Genomic DNA, 19,293 nt, shown 5'->3' with positions numbered 1-19,293 from the left:
AATTGTAAATATTAATCCTTTGTCCTTTTTATCATGCTAGCAGGCTAAATTTCAATCAATCAACTTTTATTTGTTGATGTAATTGAGAGTGATTTATGTATGAGTTACAATGGATTTTATATATAATAATATTAACTTAAAGCAAAGGCTCACATTGCCTTCAGTATGAATAGTCTTAATTTTGTCTACTTCTTACCTACTTTACCTGCAGCTGAAAGGTTTCTCTGCAGTTTCAAGGCGACCTAATAAAAGTTAACACTAGCTCTGGTCTACGTGGAGCTCAACCATCCCACTTTGGGAGGGTACATTGCATTGACTCGGCCCTTAGCTTTTTGAATGGCGTATCACGGCAAATATTTATTGTGAAAGCCGTAAGTGCAACTGCTGTGTGAAGTTCAAGCAAAAACATAAATAGATTCAGGTGTGTCCAGTGTGTTCAAAAGAGGAGTGAGAAGTGAAAAGTGAACAATCTAGTCACTGCTGTAAATGTAATGTGCTTCACATAGACTCGGATGGGACCAGTGTGACAGGAAGTGTACTTTTGAATCTGTTCTGTGAAAGCCAATCAGATGCACTAATGCTCTGACCTCACCATCATCTCACCTCCTTCACTCACTGAAATACCCAAAACTGCCTCAACCAGAGACAATATCAAGATGATGGTGTTGTGGGTTACACTGCTTCTTCTTTATCGAGGACGTAAGTGCTTTTGTATTCTGTCTAATGTTTCTCAGCAGGAAATTACCAAACCAGCAGTATTTATTTATTTAACAGATTTATTTTTTAATTTTGGCTTTTCTAGCACAGTGTAGAGTAGACTCAATTAATTTTAAATGTATGTTGTCTTTTAATTCAGATTCACTAGTTCCAGTCACCACAGTTCAACTTGGGGAACCTGTGACCTTCATGTGTGCTAATAAGGACCTGAACCTCAGGAGTAAAGAAATTCACTGGTACAAGCAGAGTCCTGGAGATACTCTGAAATTAATTGTCACAGTGTTACAATCATCACCTAAAGAACAAGAGTTGTCTGAATCAAGAATGAAGGTAACAACTGATAAGTATTTTAGCAACTTGACCATTTTGAGGACGATAAGAAACGACGAAGGAATGTATCACTGTGGAGTCACAGAGTGGATTAAAACTGAATGGAGCGGGACGTATTTGTTAGTGAAAGGTAATTATGTGATCGAATTTCATAAACTTTTAGGATGGTTGTAAATTGTTTTCTAAATTTTATTACAAAACAAATTAAATGTGACTAAATTCATGCTTTGAATTTACTTAAATGTGTTTAAAAATCTCAAAAATTTACCAGAGTTTTGTGTTAATCAGGAAACAGTCAGAGGACATCAAACTATACTGTTGTTCAGTGGTCGACAGCATCTGATCCAGTCCGTCCAGGAGACTCAGTGACTCTCCAGTGTTCACTTCTCTCTGACTCTGAGAACAAGAAGTGTCCAGGAGATCACAGTGTGTACTGGTTCAGAGCTGGATCAGAGAAATCTCATCCAGAAATCATCCACACTGATGGAAATCATCAGTGTGAGAACAGATCTGACACTGTGAAGAGCTGTGTTTATGGCTTCTCTAAGACCATCAACTCCTCTGATGCTGGGACTTATTACTGTGCTGTGGCCACATGTGGACAGATTTTATTTGGAAATGGAACTAACCTGCAAATTGGGTTCAGTGAACGAGGTGAAATATTCAGTATGTTTCTAATGTAATTATTGATAATGTGTTTTCTTTCAGAAGCATAAATATATATGTTTCCTTGGTTTTCTAGATGAATTTGTATTTATTGGACTGATCATAACAGTAGTCTTTTTGGCCGTTTCTGTGACTGGAAATATTGTTTTCATGTTTTATGGAACTCCAAAGTCAGTGTGTGCACAATTTAAAGGTAAGTGTTGTATTAAAACAAAAATTATATTATTGTTATACTTTTACTTGAATATTTAATTTAAATTAAGTGTAGCATCATATCGGACAAACATGTTCCGGAGAAAGAAAGACAGACTTATTTTTACAATATTATCAATTTGCATATCTGTAGAACATTTTTGTTTTGCTTTGCTGCTTGTTCCATTTTTGCCTCCTGAAACTTTACAGTGCACAGTGTCAGTAGTTGAAGTTATTGTTATTATTGTGTTTTGTTAAAATTTTAAATTAAAACTTCAGCCCGTTTCTGAGGCATCAGAAAGCATAAATTTGTCCCGTCCCCTCTGCGTTACCTGCTGAGGCTTAGGGCATCCATTTGCGTTGATAATCGACACTTGGAGCTTTCAGCGTAGTTCAGTGGAAACCCCGACACAATATTTGATGCCTAAAGCAATGACATAGAATATGAAGTGGAAAAAGTCTCATAAGGAGGTGGACAGGGTGGTGGTTGGTCCCTTAAGACACATGAATTTTACACAGGACACCAGGGTTCGATGTTGTGCTCTTTAATAATGATGTTACATGTCGTGGCGCATGTGCTTACCACAGTAAGGAGGTAGTGTCAATATCTGATGCTGTGGGATGAGAATGTGTTGATAATTTATTGAAAACTCAGATTAGGGACATAATATTCCTAATTTTCTTCCATACTAGACATAGAAAACATCTCTTTACAAGCAAGACATGACAACTTGAGCCAACTTCAGCCAGTGCAAGATGTTGTAAGTAAAAATGCCATGATTAACATGACTCCCAGCATCGCCATATAACAACAGGATGACATAATGTGTCTTTTATTCGTTGCACAGAATGAAAGTGGAAATGACCTGAACTATGCTGCCTTGCGCTTCTCTGAAAGAAAAGCTACAAGAGGAAGGAAGAAAAAAGAGCTGAAGACTGAAGAAAGTGTGTACGCACAAGTTAAATGCTCAACATGAACGTGTCTATGAACAATGAGTTGCTTGGTTATGTATTGTACAGTATTTGTTAATTATATTAATGCAAAATATCTTTTGTCTTCATTTGAAATGTGGTGATGTAGGTCAAATGAAACCAAAAATCCAAAGCCAAATTTCTTCAATGTCAATACAAATAATATTGATATACAATTAATATCAATCATGTGACTCAGACTAAGAGTAAGTCTGAACTGTGAGAGCAATAGTCAGCTCTGTATAATAATAATAAATAAATACAATAAACAAAAACATGATAAAATTCTTCTAGTTTATTTATTAAATTGCTTTAATAAATCTTTCTGGCCAGTATGAACTGAAAGAATGATTACAAGCTCTGCCATTCAGGTCCATGTGAGTTTTGGTTTTAAACAGACTTTAGAAAGCCTCAGAAAGAATCTCACTGAGTTTCTAATCCAAGATCAAAAAGGCTTTAGTATCATAATAACTGACGCTGAACGGAAGAGGTTTTTGGTGCCTTTCATTGGACCTTTCTCAGTAATTCAGACATTTGTTTGAAATCATCATAACAGTGAACACAATGACAGATTGCAGCAACAGTCACACTTTGGTGCAGGATTTTTATTTCATGTTACCAAATAGTTTGCATTGTGGAACAACAAAAGAAAAAGTAACATGCATGAATCATTAAGACATAACTTGTACATGGAATAAATTCACGTTGTTTTTTCGGCATCTGTATGGCAAAAACATTAATTCACTTATAAACTTAATGATGAATCGAGCTAGATTAAAAAATGAAATAGAGAAGTTTTACAAATAGCCACATGCTGTATATAAAGCTTATTGGGCCTGAGCAGACAAAATTAGCTACATTATACAGCAAAGACTGATGCTAAACAACACAGCGTTGCACTAATTTAAACCAAATGTTTTCACAGCCACAAAGATCCTTTCTCTCTCTGCTAAGTTTGCATCCTTCATGGTACGTCTGCCAGGTTTTATCATGGTAAAGGCAACAGCTGAATAAACCCACATATCTTCATCGCTCTGGGAAAACATACAAAGTCACAACGATTTTAAATAAGACTTTAGAGGTTTTGCTTTTATAAAGTTAATCCTGCCTTTAAATACTTTACCTGTTGGCTGTTCGGACCATAACTGTTTCTTTTTAGGACAAAAGCAGCTATATTTTAAAAAATAATAAATAAATATTAGGATACAATAGTTTAAATGTAAAATTGGTGTCTAGAGAAGTATAAATAACTTCTATTACCTTTGCAGCAATCCCACTTGATGGTGCACATAAGGAAGACGAGCAGACTTGGAGCCAAAGCAGCAAACAGCAGAAAAAGAATTGTTATGGTGAACTGTAACCACATGTTGGTGTCTGAAAAATTGACAAGCAAAGAGTAGAAGTCAGTCATATTTTATGTCACATCCCAGTAAGATTATTTATAATATAAAAATGTTAATGAGTATTTTTTTTCTTTTAAAAGACTTAATAAAGCGCTTTGCTGTACACATACACATGATTAACAGACTAATGATACAGTTACTGTACCGTCAATGTCCAGTTTAGTTCCATTTCCAAATACAATCTGTCCACATGTGGCCACAGCACAGTAATAAGTCCCAGCATCAGAGGAGCTGATGGTCTTAGAGAAGCCATAAACACAGCTCTTCACAGTGTCAGATCTCTTCTCACACTGATGATTTCCATCAGTGTGGATGATTTCTGGATGAGATTTCTCTGATCCAGCTCTGAACCAGTACACACTGTGATCTCCTGGACACGTCTTGTTCTCAGAGTCAGAGAGAAGTGAACACTGGAGAGTCACTGAGTCTCCTGGACGGACTGGATCAGATGCTGTCGACCACTGAACAACAGTATAGTTTGATGTCCTCTGACTGTTTCCTATAAAGACAAAACTATTTGATAAAAAATTTTATTTGAATACAAAATGCCCAATATAAATACTAATGCTATGTGAGAAGTTATTTTTTAGAAAACATTAACACCAGTTAAGACAAGTCAAGATACTTAGTGATTAAAGTTGATGCAAAACATCAAACAATCCTCATAATTACCTTTCAATAGCAAATATGTCCCAGTCCAAACACTAGTCCAGTCCACAATTGCACAGTGATACATTCCTTCATCTTCTTGAATCGTCCTCAAAATCATCAGACTGCTTAGGTTCTGATCAGTTTTTAGGTCCATTCTTGAGGAAGAAAACTCTGATCCATACTGAGGGTTTGCAAATTTCTTAATCGTTGCAATTAATTTTAGATTATCCCCAGGTTTCTGTTTGTACCAGTAAAGCTGTTTACTGGTCAAACCGTTAACAGGCAAAACACATGTGAATGTTACAGATTCATCAAGCCCGACCGTGATCACTGGAACCAGCGAATCTGAGTTAAATTAAAACATTTCAATATTAGATTATAGAATATTCATGCAGATATTTAAATGAAAAAATGTTCAGTTGTTGTTAAATAGCACTTACGTCCTTGGTGAAGGAGAAGCAGTGTGACCCATAACACGAACATTTTGACACTGTTCTGCTTTGGAAACTTCTCTGTGATTCTGTAAGTGAAGGAGGTGAAAATGATCGTGATAGGTCAGAGCGTCAAACGCATCTGATTGGTTATAACCAAATCTGAAAAAACAAAGCATTTCCTGCCACATTAGTCTCATTCTTGTATGTGTAAAGTGTTTTAACTTTAACCATTTATTTAAATAGTTGGTAAAATCAATGATTAATGTTTTTCTCAATGATAGGATCCCAGTGTCAGTCGCATTAAATCTTTATTTCTGGACCAAAATGTAACTAAAATATGGAATATCGTGAAATTTGGTGCCCAGTGTTTGGTCCCACTGTCCTTCCTCTAGTGACGCCAACAGGTCAAAATCTTTACTATTTCAATCTGTCAAATGTCTCAACATAAACTCACAGTTGGTTCGTACTTCCCACATGATGAATCCTGTTAAATGTGACATTCTAAAATTTCCTCTTCTCAAGTAAAGAAAGTAATGTGGCAGTACAGGAAGTTTTGGTATGTTCACACATAGACTACAAAGCAAATAGCCTCTGGTGAAACTGTTGTTCTGTGGTTGTGTTGAGCACACAGTTGACAGACTCTGCGCCAACTGTCTGCTGGACTAAGAATGGCATTGATTTGGTTAAACCTCATGTGTCCTTAACATGTGAATGCGACATTATTTAAGATGATATACATACTGTATAAGAAATTAACATATAATAATGAACAGCTACATTTGGCTCAGTTGCTCAGTGCTGCATCAGCTGAGATTTGTATACTTATAGATTTGTATGGGCTCCTTTAACAAAAGTCTGGTCTTTTTGACAATGCACAGCAACTGTGGTCGGCCCAGCCTTTGAAATTTGTGTTAGTGATGGTTTGGAGGGTTGTGATGTGGGGTGGTGAGTGTATTTCAGTGAGAACATCAAGTGGTTGTGCAGCCAGCGGGTAGAAACTGTCTTGTTTTGAGATCCATTTCTTCAAACACTATTCCTACTAAGCTACTGTAGTGGTAGCATGAAACTTCAAATCAATCCAGCCTCCCTCTCCCTGCTCGGCTGTGCAAGATAATGCTCAACAATAACTAACTAACTGTGCGATGAAAGTAACTGAGAGATAAAGTTGAATAAATTATACATGTAAATATTAATGTTAAGAAATTGATATAAAACATTCTAATAAAAAATCTCAGACCCTTCAGGGGCCTCGGAGGATGTCTCTCATACGGAACCAAATTGTTCAGAAACAGCATGTTGTTTTGCTGGTGTGCACAGTTGTCTCATAGCCAGGGTGCCTTCTGATAAACTTAGATATTTTGACACATGATGTCCCCATGTTCAGTTCCTCTGTGGGACATAATCTCATGGTTCCTGGACTTCTAAAGATCCACTCCGTGAATCTTTACATAAAGATAAAGACTGTGAAGCATTTTAGACTCAGATATTTGTTGCAGTAAATGTCACAAGCAGCAGTGCTGAGCATTAAAAGTTCTAAAGTGTATAGTAACCAAACATGAGCTAATGTGCTTCAAAAGACCAGTGTGACAGGAAGTGCACTTTTGAATCTATTCTCTGAAAACCAATCAGATGCATGAGAAGTCTGACCTATCACAATCATCTCACCTCCTTCACTCAGTGAAATACCAAAAACTGTCTCAACAGGAGGCAAAGTCAAGATGATGGTGTTATGTGTTACACTTATTCTACTTCATCAAGGATGTAAGTGCCATTTTTATTCAGTCCATTTTATGAAAATTATCAAGCCAACTGGATCTTTATTGCATTTTTGCACATTGTACAGTCGCATAGATTAATTTTTCTTTTTAATTGAAATGTTTTTTTTTGTTTTTTTTTTAAATTCAGATTCTCTGGCTCCAGTAACCACAGTTCAACTTGGAGCACCTGTGACCTTCACATGTGATTTCTCTAAAAATTACCTCAGCAGTGAAGGGCTTCACTGGTACAAACAAAGTACTGGAGATACTCTGAAATTAATTGTGTCATTATTGAAAATGACAACAACTGAATATGGACCAGAGTTTTCTGAAAGACTGGAATTAAAAACTGATAAAGGTTTTAGTAACTTGACCATTTTGAGGACGATCAGAGAAGATGAAGGAATGTATCACTGTGGAGTCACAGAGTGGATTAATACTAAATGGAGTGGGACGTATTTGTTAGTGAAAGGTAATTATGTGATTTATATTTACAAACTTTTAAAGTGAACGTTTTTTAAGTATCGTAGTAGAATTCTGAGAGTTTTAGGCTTTAGAAATGTGTTTTGAAATTTCAAAATTTACCAGAGTTTGTGTTAATCAGGAAACAGTCAGAGGACATCAAACTATACTGTTGTTCAATGGTCGACAGCATCTGATCCAGTCCGTCCAGGAGACTCAGTGACTCTCCAGTGTTCACTTCTCTCTGACTCTGAGAACAAGAAGTGTCCAGGAGATCACAGTGTGTACTGGTTCAGAGCTGGATCAGAGAAATCTCATCCAGAAATCATCCAAACTGATGGAAATCATCAGTGTGAGAAGAGATCTGACACTGTGAAGAGCTGTGTTTATGGCTTCTCTAAGACCATCAACTCCTCTGATGCTGGGACTTATTACTGTGCTGTGGCCACATGTGGACAGATTTTATTTGGAAATGGAACTAAACTGGACATTAAAGGTAAATGTATCATTAGTCGGTTAATCGTGTGTATGTGAACATTTAAGAGATTTTATTTTGGCAGAAAACTGCAGATAACTGTTTTAAATGCAAGAGATAAAATATAAAAAATATTATGACAGTTATGTTGTTACAAAAGCAGTTATTTGATATCTTCTTGGTTTTCTAGAGCAGAAAGTGAAATCTGAATTTATTGCACTGGTGATATCATTAGTCTGTTTGGCCATTTCTCTGACTGGAAATGTCGTTTTCATCTGTTACCGAACTCCAAGACCAGTGTGTGCACAAATTAAAGGTGAGTGTTGTTTAGTGAATCACTATCTTATTGTGCTCAAAATGTTAGTAGTGGAAGGCTAATACCTTACAAGATATGACAAATGTATGCCTCAAAACTATCAAAACTATCAAAAGTATGTTTTTGTAGTAATATATTCCAAACTGTAGCTTAATGTGGTGAGTTGCTCCGACACTGCTCATCAAGTCATACGTGTTAAACAACATTTGCAGCAAAGCCAAGATATTCACTTCTTAAACTTTTGAGAGAGGCTCACTCCTCTAACCAATTAGAGAATATCCAAAAATCTTTGCTTGATTTGTTAGTTTTGCAGTATTTGTATTTGTGGTAGTTTGATAATAAAAAAATAAGTGAGGAGTATCAGAGAGTAGAAGAACACAGCGATGCAGGGAAGGCTGGGCTGAGCAGAGTGGATTGATTTTGAGCCTCAAGCTACCTCTAGCGTAAGTTGCATTTTATCACATGTTATTCAGTTCTGTTTCTTTGTTAGAAAGAGAAAATGCCTCTTCACAAGTGAGACATGACAACTTGAGCCAATGGCGACACAATATTGTAAGTAAAGATACAAACATTTTTAATTGTTAGAACATTCACAGCAGCACAGTATAACAGCATGATGTGTTTGCTCTGCTGCACAGGATGAAAGTAAAGAGGATCTGCACTATGCTGGGCTACGTTTCTCTGGAGGAAAAACTGCAAGAGGAAAGAAGGAAAAAGGGCTGAAAACTGAAGAAAGTGTGTACGCTCAAGTTAAATGCACAACATGAATGTGTCAAGGAAAAGTTGTGGTTTGGTTTATAATTCCAACCTCTGATTGGAAATAAATGTATTGGGTTCCATTTTTACTTTAATGAGAAAAGGTGGTTACTTGAAATAGGCCGAAATATTGAGGTACAGACAAACTCTTTGTTCTATGTTTGACTATACATTGATTCTTAGATGTGTTTGTTCATTTACAAGTATTACAAGTATAAACTTTGTTTATTCTGGTTTTAATTTGAACAAATTCTTGACTTAAACCCTTTGTCGGACCATCAAGTGTAAACTGACTGTTCAGATAAACCAGGAGCCAGAGGATTCCCCCCTTTTTCTTATGCCCAGCATCTAATAAAGCCCTAAAACTGTGACGTAAATAAATCTTTGAGAGATTCTAAAACATTTTAGTTGAATACAATGGAGAGATTAAAGATTAGTCAGATCTTTATTATTGTGTGTTCTGTTAATAATTTAATTATTTGTAAAAGTGTGACAAGGGTTAAAATGGAACTGCACTCAACCACATAATGTATGTAAGACCCAGATTTATGGGTTACACTAGTGCTTTACCTTTTATTAGGGAGTGTGGCATTTCCTGTTTTTTCGTCTACAAATACCTTACAATTATAATTCATTTATAACCGGAACATTAAGTCAATAGTTACTGTGCAACTGAACTGTGAGCCAAGTGTTTTAGTTTTGTTAATTCATTCATGAGTTTTCGATTAAGACTTTACAATTAAATTAATATTCATCATATGTATCATTGCATCTCGCAACAATTTACAACCAGTGCTTTATTATATGATGATGGACAAACAGGAAGACAGCATTTCACTAAACAGTTAGTTACCAAAGATCCCTAAAAATAAAGATTACACTGCAAACTCAGAAACATCAAAAGGCTGAAAGACCACAGAAATCAGTTATAATGGAAATAGCAGAAAAAATACAGGTATTTCCCGCTTTACAACGCTTGTCACGATCAAGATCACACTCCAGGAAGTAAGTGCATCAGTGTCAAAGTCAACAATCAAGGGGACACTTCACCAGACTAACCACAGAGGGTTTATACCCCTAACCCAGTGGTAAATCGTAACAACAGGAAGACCAGATTAGAGTTTGTCAAAAACCATGTAAAAACATCCTATAAACCAATGAGACTAATATGCACCAGAAAAATGGGGAGAAAAGAATTCGGAGCAGTGAAGAAACTGCAGAGAATTTCACACCAGCTCCAGGTGACCTGATCTCCAAATGAATCCACGCTCCCTCTTCCTGCTCTCCTGTGCTCAGTTACACTAAATAATCAAGGAGAAAGATTTGAAATTCTCTTATTGGTTGTAAGATGAGCTTTGCTCGGCTGACTCGCATGTAGCCTGTCGTTTTTCAACTCTTCTGAATTAGCCGACCATTTGCTAACACTGATATGGACAAGTCACTTATGAGCCACCTGTTTATGTGTTCAGTGCAGATATTTAGCCATAACAAGATCCGTGGCAGTACATATGCCACACAGCATCACCTGCAGTCATGAAATCAGTGAGTGTGCAGGTCTAACTAAAGAAATGAATGATAGACAGATGTTAAAGTAGGCTGCCTTGGAATGATGGTAACATCACTGATTGTAAAAGGAATCAAATCAAGCCCTTTTGTTATTGGAAGCCATCCAGATGTTCAAACCTGATATGACAGCTGTCCAAACCTCCACACTGTGCTCTAAAAACATTCTTATCATTTTCCATTGTACAACCAGTGGTGGAGAGTAACAGAGTACGAGTACTTACTACTAGTACATTTTCACATTTCTGTACTTTACTTAAGTACATTTTCATTATGGCTACTTTGACTTTTACTCTACTACATCTAAGAGCAAATATTTGTACTTTTTAACTCCACTACTTTCCTAAAATAGCTGTGTTACATGCTACAATCACATTACTTTACAGATTTCATAATTAACCAGTTTGTACGTTTGTTTTATGAAAACAAGTCACAAGCGACACACAAATTGCTTTGTCAAACCAGACGCAGGCAGGCTATTAGTCCGTCCATCCGTGTCCTTGAAAGACTTATCTGACCTATTAGCAGTACTCAAAGTGAGCTTAGTAATTTCACTCTTTGACGTGTTGTGCTAAGTTTTGCCTGTCTACTAACATCTACATTCATTGCGCAGGAGCGAAAACCCCCATACTGACGGTTTATTTTTAGACATAAAGCTGCTGAATTCCTTATAAAATGTGCCTTTAAATGGGATCACTGAACACGGTGTCATGTTTTGTCTATGTTGAGACATTTCTGTGGCTCTTTCATTCTGGATGTCTTCACCTTATTTCCAGCTCTCTGAACATTTCATCAGTGGTTGTATTAGTGTTTTAATCTTGAAATTACAGAGCTGTTAGTTGGACTGTTGCTGCCATGTTACATGCACGCCTTTCATAAGTAATTTAGAAATAAAACTAGAAAAGCATCAGATCATAGCTAAAAGAGATTCAACTGTTCATTTATATCTATTACCATTAATTTGTTTAATGCCACCCCTACAAAAAAGACAAAAAGTAGCACAGGTCCACAGAAAGAGACAATGAGAAAAAAAGTCGAGTACCTTTACTTTTAATACTTTGAGTAAACTATAAATCATGTACTTACTTTTACTTGAGTGGAAATTTCAGTCAGTACTTCATCAAACACAGTGGACAACAGCATATTTAGCCGATGAACACACCTCCACAGTGCTGCTGTTAGTTTGGTAACTTGTTCATGCTGAGGTACATTAGTGAACTAAACTCTGATCAGATCAACCTGATACATACAGTATGGATTCACACTGGCATCCTCTCTCCTGATGAAGGCCTGAATTGTGCAATGGATGCTGAATAATTGAAGAAGATAGTTACACATGTGAGAGGCTTATTTCAATTGATGTTCATCAGTAGAAAAATGACAGAGACTGCAACATGAAACTCTATGAATTAGCAGGATATGATCTACACTGAAAAAGGTTGTAACAGGATAATGCTCAACAATAACTAACTGTGCGATGACTGCAATTAAGAGATAACGTTGAATAAATTATACATGTAAATACTAATGTTAAGAAATTGATATAAAACATTCTGATGAAAATCTCAGACCCTTCAGGGGCCTCGGAGGACGTCTCTCATACGGAACCAAATTGTCCAGAAACAGCATGTTGTTCTGCTGGTGTGCACAGTTGTCTCATAGCCAGGGTGCCATCTGATAAAAGTAGATATTTTGAGACATGTGATGTCCCCATGTTCAGTTCCTCTGTGGGACATAATCTCATGGTTCCTGGACTTCTAAAGATCCACTCTGTGAATATTTAGATAAAGATAAAGACTGTGAAGCATTTTAGACTCAGATATTTGTTGCAGTAAATGTCACAAGCAGCAGTGCTGAGCATTAAAAGTTCTGAAGTTTATAGTAACCAAACATGAGCTAATGTGCTTCAAAAGACCAGTGTGACAGGAAGTGCACTTTTGAATCTATTCTCTGAAAACCAATCAGATGCATGAGAAGTCTGACCTATCACAATCATCTCACCTCCTTCACTCAGTGAAATACCAAAAACTGTCTCAACAGGAGGCAAAGTCAAGATGATGGTGTTATGGGTTACACTTATTCTACTTCATCAAGGATGTAAGTGCTATTTTGTTCAGTCCATTTTATCAAATTTATCAAGCCAACTGGATCATTTTTTGCACATTGTAGAGTCGAATAGATGCATTTTCCTTTTTAATCTAAATGTATATTTGTTTTTAATACAGATTCTATAGCTCCAGTAACCACAGTTCAACTTGGAGAACCTGTGACCTTCACATGTGTTTTCTCTAAAAATGCCCTCAGCAGTAAAGCGCTTCACTGGTACAAACAAAGTACTGGAGATACTCTGAAATTAATTGTGTCACTATTGAAAATGACAACACCTGAATATGGACCAGAGTTTTCTGAAAGACTGGAATTAAAAACTGATAAAAATTGCAGTAACTTGACCATTTTGAAGACGATCGAAAAAGATGAAGGAATGTATCACTGTGGAGTCACAGAGTGGATTAATACTAAATGGAGTGGGACGTATTTGTTAGTGAAAGGTAATTATGTGATTTATATTTACAAACTTTTAAAGTGGACATTTTTGAAATATCGTAGTACAATTCTTAAGGTTTTAGTCTTTAGAAATGTGTTTTGAAATTCAATATTTACCAGAGTTTGTGTTAATCAGGAAACAGTCAGAGGACATCAAACTATACTGTTGTTCAGTGGTCGACAGCATCTGATCCAGTCCGTCCAGGAGACTCAGTGACTCTCCAGTGTTCACTTCTCTCTGACTCTGAGAACAAGAAGTGTCCAGGAGATCACAGTGTGTACTGGTTCAGAGCTGGATCAGAGAAATCTCATCCAGAAATCATCCACACTGATGGAAATCATCAGTGTGAGAAGAGATCTGACACTGTGAAGAGCTGTGTTTATGGCTTCTCTAAGACCATCAGCTCCTCTGATGCTGGGACTTATTACTGTGCTGTGGCCACATGTGGACAAATTTTATTTGGAAATGGAACTAAACTGGACATTAAAGGTAAATGTATCATTAGTCGGTTAATCGTGTGTATGTGAACATTTAAGAGATTTTATTTAGGCAGAAAACTGCAAATAACTGTGTTAAATGAAAGAGATAAAATATAAAAACTATTATGACAGTTTTGTTATATAACAGAAGCAGTTATTTGATATCTTCTTGGTTTTCTAGAGCAGAAAGTGAAATCTGAATTTATTGCACTGGTGATATCACTAGTCTGTTTGGTCATTTCTCTGACTGGAAATGTCATTTTCATCTGGTACCGAACTCCAAGACCAGTGTGTGCACAAATTAAAGGTGAGTGTTGTTTAGTGAATCACTATCTAATTCTGCTCAAAATGTTAGTATTGGAAGGCTAATACTTTATAAGTCAAAAAAATAAGTGACTAATAAGTGAAGAGTATCAGAGAGTAGAAAAGCACAGCGATGCAGGGAGGGCTGGGCTGGACAGAGTGGATTGATTTTGAGCCTCAAGCTACCTCTAGCGTAAGTTGCATTTTACCACATGTTATTCAGTTCTGTTTCTTTGTTAGAAAGAGAAAATGCCTCTTCACAAGTGAGACATGACAACTTGAGCCAATGGCGACACAATATTGTAAGTAAAGATACAAACATTTTTAATTGTTAGAACATTCACAGCAGCATCGTATAACAGCATGATGTGTTTGCTCTGCTGCAAAGGATGAAAGGAAAGAGGATCTGCACTATGCTGGGCTACGTTTCTCTGGAGGAAAAACTGCAAGAGGAAAGAAGGAAAAAGAGCTGATAACTGAAGAAAGTGTGTACGCTCAAGTTAAATGCACAACATGAATGTGTCAAGGAAAAGTTGTGGTTTGGTTTATAATTCCAACCTCTGATTGGAAAAAAATGTATTGGTTTTCATTTTTACTTTAATGAGAAAAAGTGTTTTTTTTAAATAGGCCGAAATATTGAGGTACAGACACAGACTTTGTTCTATGTTTGACTATACATTGATCTTTAGATGTGCTTGTTCATTTACAAGTATTACAAGTATAAACTTTGTTTATTCTGGTTTTAATTTGAACAAATTCTTAACTTAAACCTTTCGTCGGACCATCAAGTGTAAACTGACTGTTTAAATAAACCAGGAGCCAGAGGTTTTCCCCCCTTTTTCTTATGCCCAGCATATATTTTTTTCTGTTTGTTTGTCCTTTCGGCTTATTCCGTGAGTTTAAGCCGTAAAACCGTGATGTAAATAAATCTTTAAAAGATACTAAGACATTTTAGTTGAATACAGGGGAGAGATTAAAGATTAGTCAGATCTTTATTATTGTGTGTTCTGTTGATGATTTAATTATTTGTAAAAGTGTGACAAGGGTTAAAATGGAACTGGACTCAACCACATAATGTATGTAAGACCCAGATTTATGGGTTACACTAGTGCTTTACCTTTTATTAGGGAGTGTGGCATTTCCTGTTTTGTTGTCTATAAATACCTTACAATTATAATTCATTTATAACCTGAACTTGAAGTCAGTAGTCACTGTGCAACTGAACTGTGAGCCAAGTGTTTTAGTTTTGTTACTACATTCATGAGTTTTCGTATTATGACTTTACAATTAAATGAATATTCATCACATGTATCATTACATGTCGCAACAATTTACAACCAGTGCTTTATTATATGATGATGGACAAACAGGAAGACAGCATTTCACTAAACAGTTAGTTACCAAGGATCCCTAAAAATAAAGATTACACTGCAAACTCAGAAACATCAAAAGGCTGAAAGACCACAGAAAACAGTTATAATGAAAATAGCAGAAAAAATACAGGCATTTCCCGCTTTACAACGCTTGTCACGATCAAGATCACACTCCAGGAAGTAAGTGCATCAGTGTCAAAGTCAACAATCAAGGGGAGAGATTCACCAGAGTAAACACAGAGGGTTTATAGCCATTAACCCAATGGTAAATCGTAACAACAGGAAGACCAGATTAGAGTTTGTCAAAAACCGTGTAAAAACATCCTCAAAACCAATCAGACAGTCACAAGGTAATTGTTTCGTTTTACATCCATTGTGTTGTTGTACAAAGCAGAAAGTATAAAATCCATGTGATTTGTTCATGTTGATTGTTCTTCTACATTAACATTCACTAAGATTATTGGTGGGAGGGGCACTACCACCCCCGTCCACTGTCACCGCTCGTGTAACGTTCACACTGTAGAAGCTGGAGCTGTAGACGGGTGTTGTGGTCAGATACAGGCTGTGTCATGACTGACATTTGTTTTCTGGAGAATTTATCAGCAGCTGACACACCAACAAGCAGTTTTTTTGTTTGTCCTCGTACGTAACATGTTAAACCAAACTCAGAATCGCTTTAGTAAAAAACATGTATTTTAATGTTCAGTTGAAGATAATACAAAGCTTTACATCTTTATATAACTGTATCTTTGTCTGCACAGTCAACAAAACAACAAGACTCATTAGATATGCCGGGGAAAACACTGGTTTACTTTAGGATCTGTTGGCTGCCGCACGTTTTCACGTTAAGCATTTTACTTGAGTGTACACACTTTCTTCAGTCTTCAGCTCTTTCTTCCTTCTTCCTTTTGTAGCTTTTGCTCCAGAGAAATGTAATGCAGCATAGTTCAGATCGTGTTCACTTTCAGCCTGTGCAACAAAGAAAACACTTGTGTTGTCATGGTGAATGTATTAATCATGTTAATTGACATAACAAATCTCATTTTGTATCTTCACTTACATTATTATGTTGAGGTTCACTCATGTTTCCGTGTCTTTCTTGAGAAAAGGGACTTTCTATTGATGAATAGATGAATAAAAAGGTGAATATTTTCTACTTATTGCTTTTCATTAACTGCTGTTTTAACTTTTTTTGATTATTAAAACACTTATAAGTTAAAGAATAATGGTACAAACACCACAAAAGACCTAAATACATTTAATTACATAGCAATATTGCAAGTATTATTAATAATATGTCAGATTAAAACATTTATAAATTTCTGTTTTCCACTTGTCCTGTAAACCACAGCAGGGTTTGAATTTTTAAATGAATAAACAACACTTACTATTAAACTTAGCACACGCTGGAGTTCGGTAACAGATGAAAAAAATATTTTCCGTCACAGAGACGCCCAAAACAACTAATACTATGATGAGTGCACTAAATTTGAAATGTCTTTTTTGCTCTGGAAAACAAAGATATAAAACATATTTGAGCTTTTTAATAGTATTTTGAGCATTATATGTGGATTTGAACATAAATTCATACCAATGTGCAGTTTAGTTCCATTTCCAAATAAAATCCGTCCACATGTGGCCACATCACAGTAATAAGTCCCAGCATCAGAGGAGCTGATGGTCTTAGAGACGCCATAAACACAGCTCTTCACAGTGTCAGATCTCTTCTCACACTGATGATTTCCATCAGTGTGGATGATTTCTGGATGAGATTTCTCTGATCCAGCTCTGAACCAGTACACGCTGTGATCTCCTGGACACGTCTTGTTCTCAGAGTCAGAGAGAAGTGAACACTGGAGAGTATAGAGACAACAGTATAGTTTGATGTCCTCTGACTGTTTCCTATAGAGACAAAACTCTTTGATAAAACATTTTATTTGATCACAAAATGTCCAACATAAATACGAATGCTTTGTGAGAAATTTTTTTTTAGGAAACATTAATAAGTCAAGTGACTTAGTGATTAAAGTTGATGCAAAATATCAAACAATCCCAATCATCATCCTAGCAAATATGTCCCAGTCGAACACTCGTCCAGTCCACAATTGCACAGTGATACATCCCTTCATCTTCTTGAATCGTCCTCAAAATCATCAGATTGCTTAGGTTCTGATCAGTTTTTAGGTCCATTCTTGAGGAAGAAAACTCTGATCCATACTGAGGGTTTGCAAATTTCTTAATCGTTGCAATTAATTTTAGATTATCCCCAGGTTTCTGTTTGTACCAGTAGAGCTGTTTACTGCTCAAACCTTTAACAGGTAAAACACATATGAAGTTTAAAGCTTCATCAAGCCCGACCGTGATCACTGGAACCAGCAAATCTGAGTTTAATTAAAACATTTCAATATTAGATCATGGAAAAATATCCCAACAACCATCACACATGTAGTTTTCATGCAGATATTGAAATAAAGAAATTTCAGCTGTGTTAAATAGCACTTACGTCCTTGGTGAAGGAGAAGCAGTGTGACCCATAACACGAACATTTTGACACTGTTCTGGTTTGGAAACTTCTCTGTGATTCTGTGAGTGAAGGAGATGAAAATGATCGTGATAGGTCAGAGCGTCAAACGCACCTGATAGGTTATAACCGAATTTGAAAAACAAAGCATTTCCTCCCACATTGGTCTCATTCTTGTATGTGTAAAGTGCTTTAACTTTAACCATTTATTTAAATAGTTGGTAGAATCAATGATAGGATCCCAGTGTCCGTCGCATTAAATCTTTATTTCTGGACCAAAATGTAACCAAAATATGGATTATCGTGAAGTTTGGTGCCCAGTGTTTGGTCCCACTGTCCTTCCTCTAGTGACGCCAACAGGTCAAAATCTTTACTATTTCAAGCTGTCAAATGTCTCAACATAAACTCACAGTTAGTTCGTACTTCCCACATGATGAATCCTGTTAAATTTGACATTCTAAAATTTCTTCTTCTCAAGTAAAGAAAAGTAATGTGGCAGTACAGGAAGTTTTGGTATGTTCACACATAGACTACAAAGCAAATAGCCTCTGGTGAAACTGTTGTTCTGTGGTTGTGTTGAGCACACAGTTGACAAACTCTACTCCAATTGTCTGCTGGACTAAGAATGGCATTGATTTGTTTAAACCTCATGTGTCCTTAACATGTGAATGCGACATTATTTAAGATGATATACATACTGTATAAGAAATTAACATATAATAATGAACAGCTACATTTGGCTCAGTTGCTCAGTGCTGCATCAGCTTAGATTTGTATACTTATAGGTTTGTATGGGCTCCTTTAACAAAAGTCTGGTCTTTTTGACAATGCACAGCAACTGTGGTCGGCCCAGCCTTTGAAATTTGTGTTAGTGATGGTTTGGAGGGTTGTGATGTGGGGTGGTGAGTGTATTTCAGTGAGAACATCAAGTGGTTGTGCAGCCAGCGGGTAGAAACTGTCTTGTTTTGACATCCATTTCTTCAAACACTATTCCTACTAAGCTACTGTAGTGGTAGCATGAAACTTCAAATCAATCCAGCCTCCCTCTCCCTGCTCGGCTGTGCAAGATAATGCTCAACAATAACTAACTGTGCGATGACAGTAATTGAGAGATAACGTTGAATAAATTATACATGTAAATATTAATGTTAAGAAATTGATATAAAAGAAGGAAGTCTCTCATATGGAACCAAATTGTCCAGAAACAGCATGTTGTTCTGCTGGTGTGCACAGTTGTCTCATAGCCAGGGTGCCTTCTGATAAACTTAGATATTTTGACACATGATGTCCCCATGTTCAGTTCCTTTGTGGGACATAATCTCATGGTTCCTGGACTTCTAAAGATCCACTCTGTGAATCTTTAAATAAAGATAAAGAC

At 36.4% G+C, this 19,293-nt stretch overlaps 3 protein-coding genes and 1 pseudogene across 3 annotated transcripts; 2 read left to right on the top strand and 2 right to left on the bottom strand.

Moving 5' to 3' along the window:
• The first annotated feature begins 656 nt into the window (after positions 1–656).
• On the top strand, positions 657–3,110 carry LOC137134127 (uncharacterized). The gene is made up of 6 exons (XM_067518640.1): positions 657–699; positions 857–1,177; positions 1,336–1,701; positions 1,790–1,906; positions 2,599–2,666; positions 2,754–3,110. The coding sequence occupies exons 1-6, from the start codon at positions 657–659 to the stop codon at positions 2,880–2,882; spliced, it is 1,044 nt and encodes a 347-aa protein (XP_067374741.1). The 3' UTR covers positions 2,883–3,110.
• Positions 3,111–3,218: 108 nt separating this feature from the next.
• LOC137134128 (uncharacterized) lies at positions 3,219–5,440 on the bottom strand. The gene is made up of 6 exons (XM_067518641.1): positions 5,372–5,440; positions 4,953–5,276; positions 4,426–4,779; positions 4,138–4,251; positions 4,001–4,047; positions 3,219–3,911 (listed from the first exon to the last, which is right to left on the bottom strand). The coding sequence occupies exons 1-6, from the start codon at positions 5,412–5,414 to the stop codon at positions 3,777–3,779; spliced, it is 1,017 nt and encodes a 338-aa protein (XP_067374742.1). The 5' UTR covers positions 5,415–5,440; the 3' UTR covers positions 3,219–3,776.
• A 1,836-nt stretch (positions 5,441–7,276) lies between these two features.
• Positions 7,277–9,550, top strand: LOC137134129 (uncharacterized). Its single transcript, XM_067518642.1, has 5 exons — positions 7,277–7,594; positions 7,727–8,080; positions 8,250–8,375; positions 8,866–8,927; positions 9,014–9,550. The coding sequence occupies exons 1-5, from the start codon at positions 7,420–7,422 to the stop codon at positions 9,140–9,142; spliced, it is 846 nt and encodes a 281-aa protein (XP_067374743.1). The 5' UTR covers positions 7,277–7,419; the 3' UTR covers positions 9,143–9,550.
• A 3,858-nt stretch (positions 9,551–13,408) lies between these two features.
• On the bottom strand, positions 13,409–17,940 carry LOC137134551 (uncharacterized; annotated as a pseudogene).
• Positions 17,941–19,293: the final 1,353 nt, after the last annotated feature.

The sequence above is a fragment of the Channa argus genome, chromosome 10 (assembly GCF_033026475.1).
Source record: "Channa argus isolate prfri chromosome 10, Channa argus male v1.0, whole genome shotgun sequence".
Taxonomy (NCBI): Eukaryota; Metazoa; Chordata; class Actinopteri; order Anabantiformes; family Channidae; genus Channa; species Channa argus.
The sequence above is the reverse complement of the archived record's forward strand: the minus strand, read 5'-3'. Positions and strand labels throughout refer to the sequence as shown.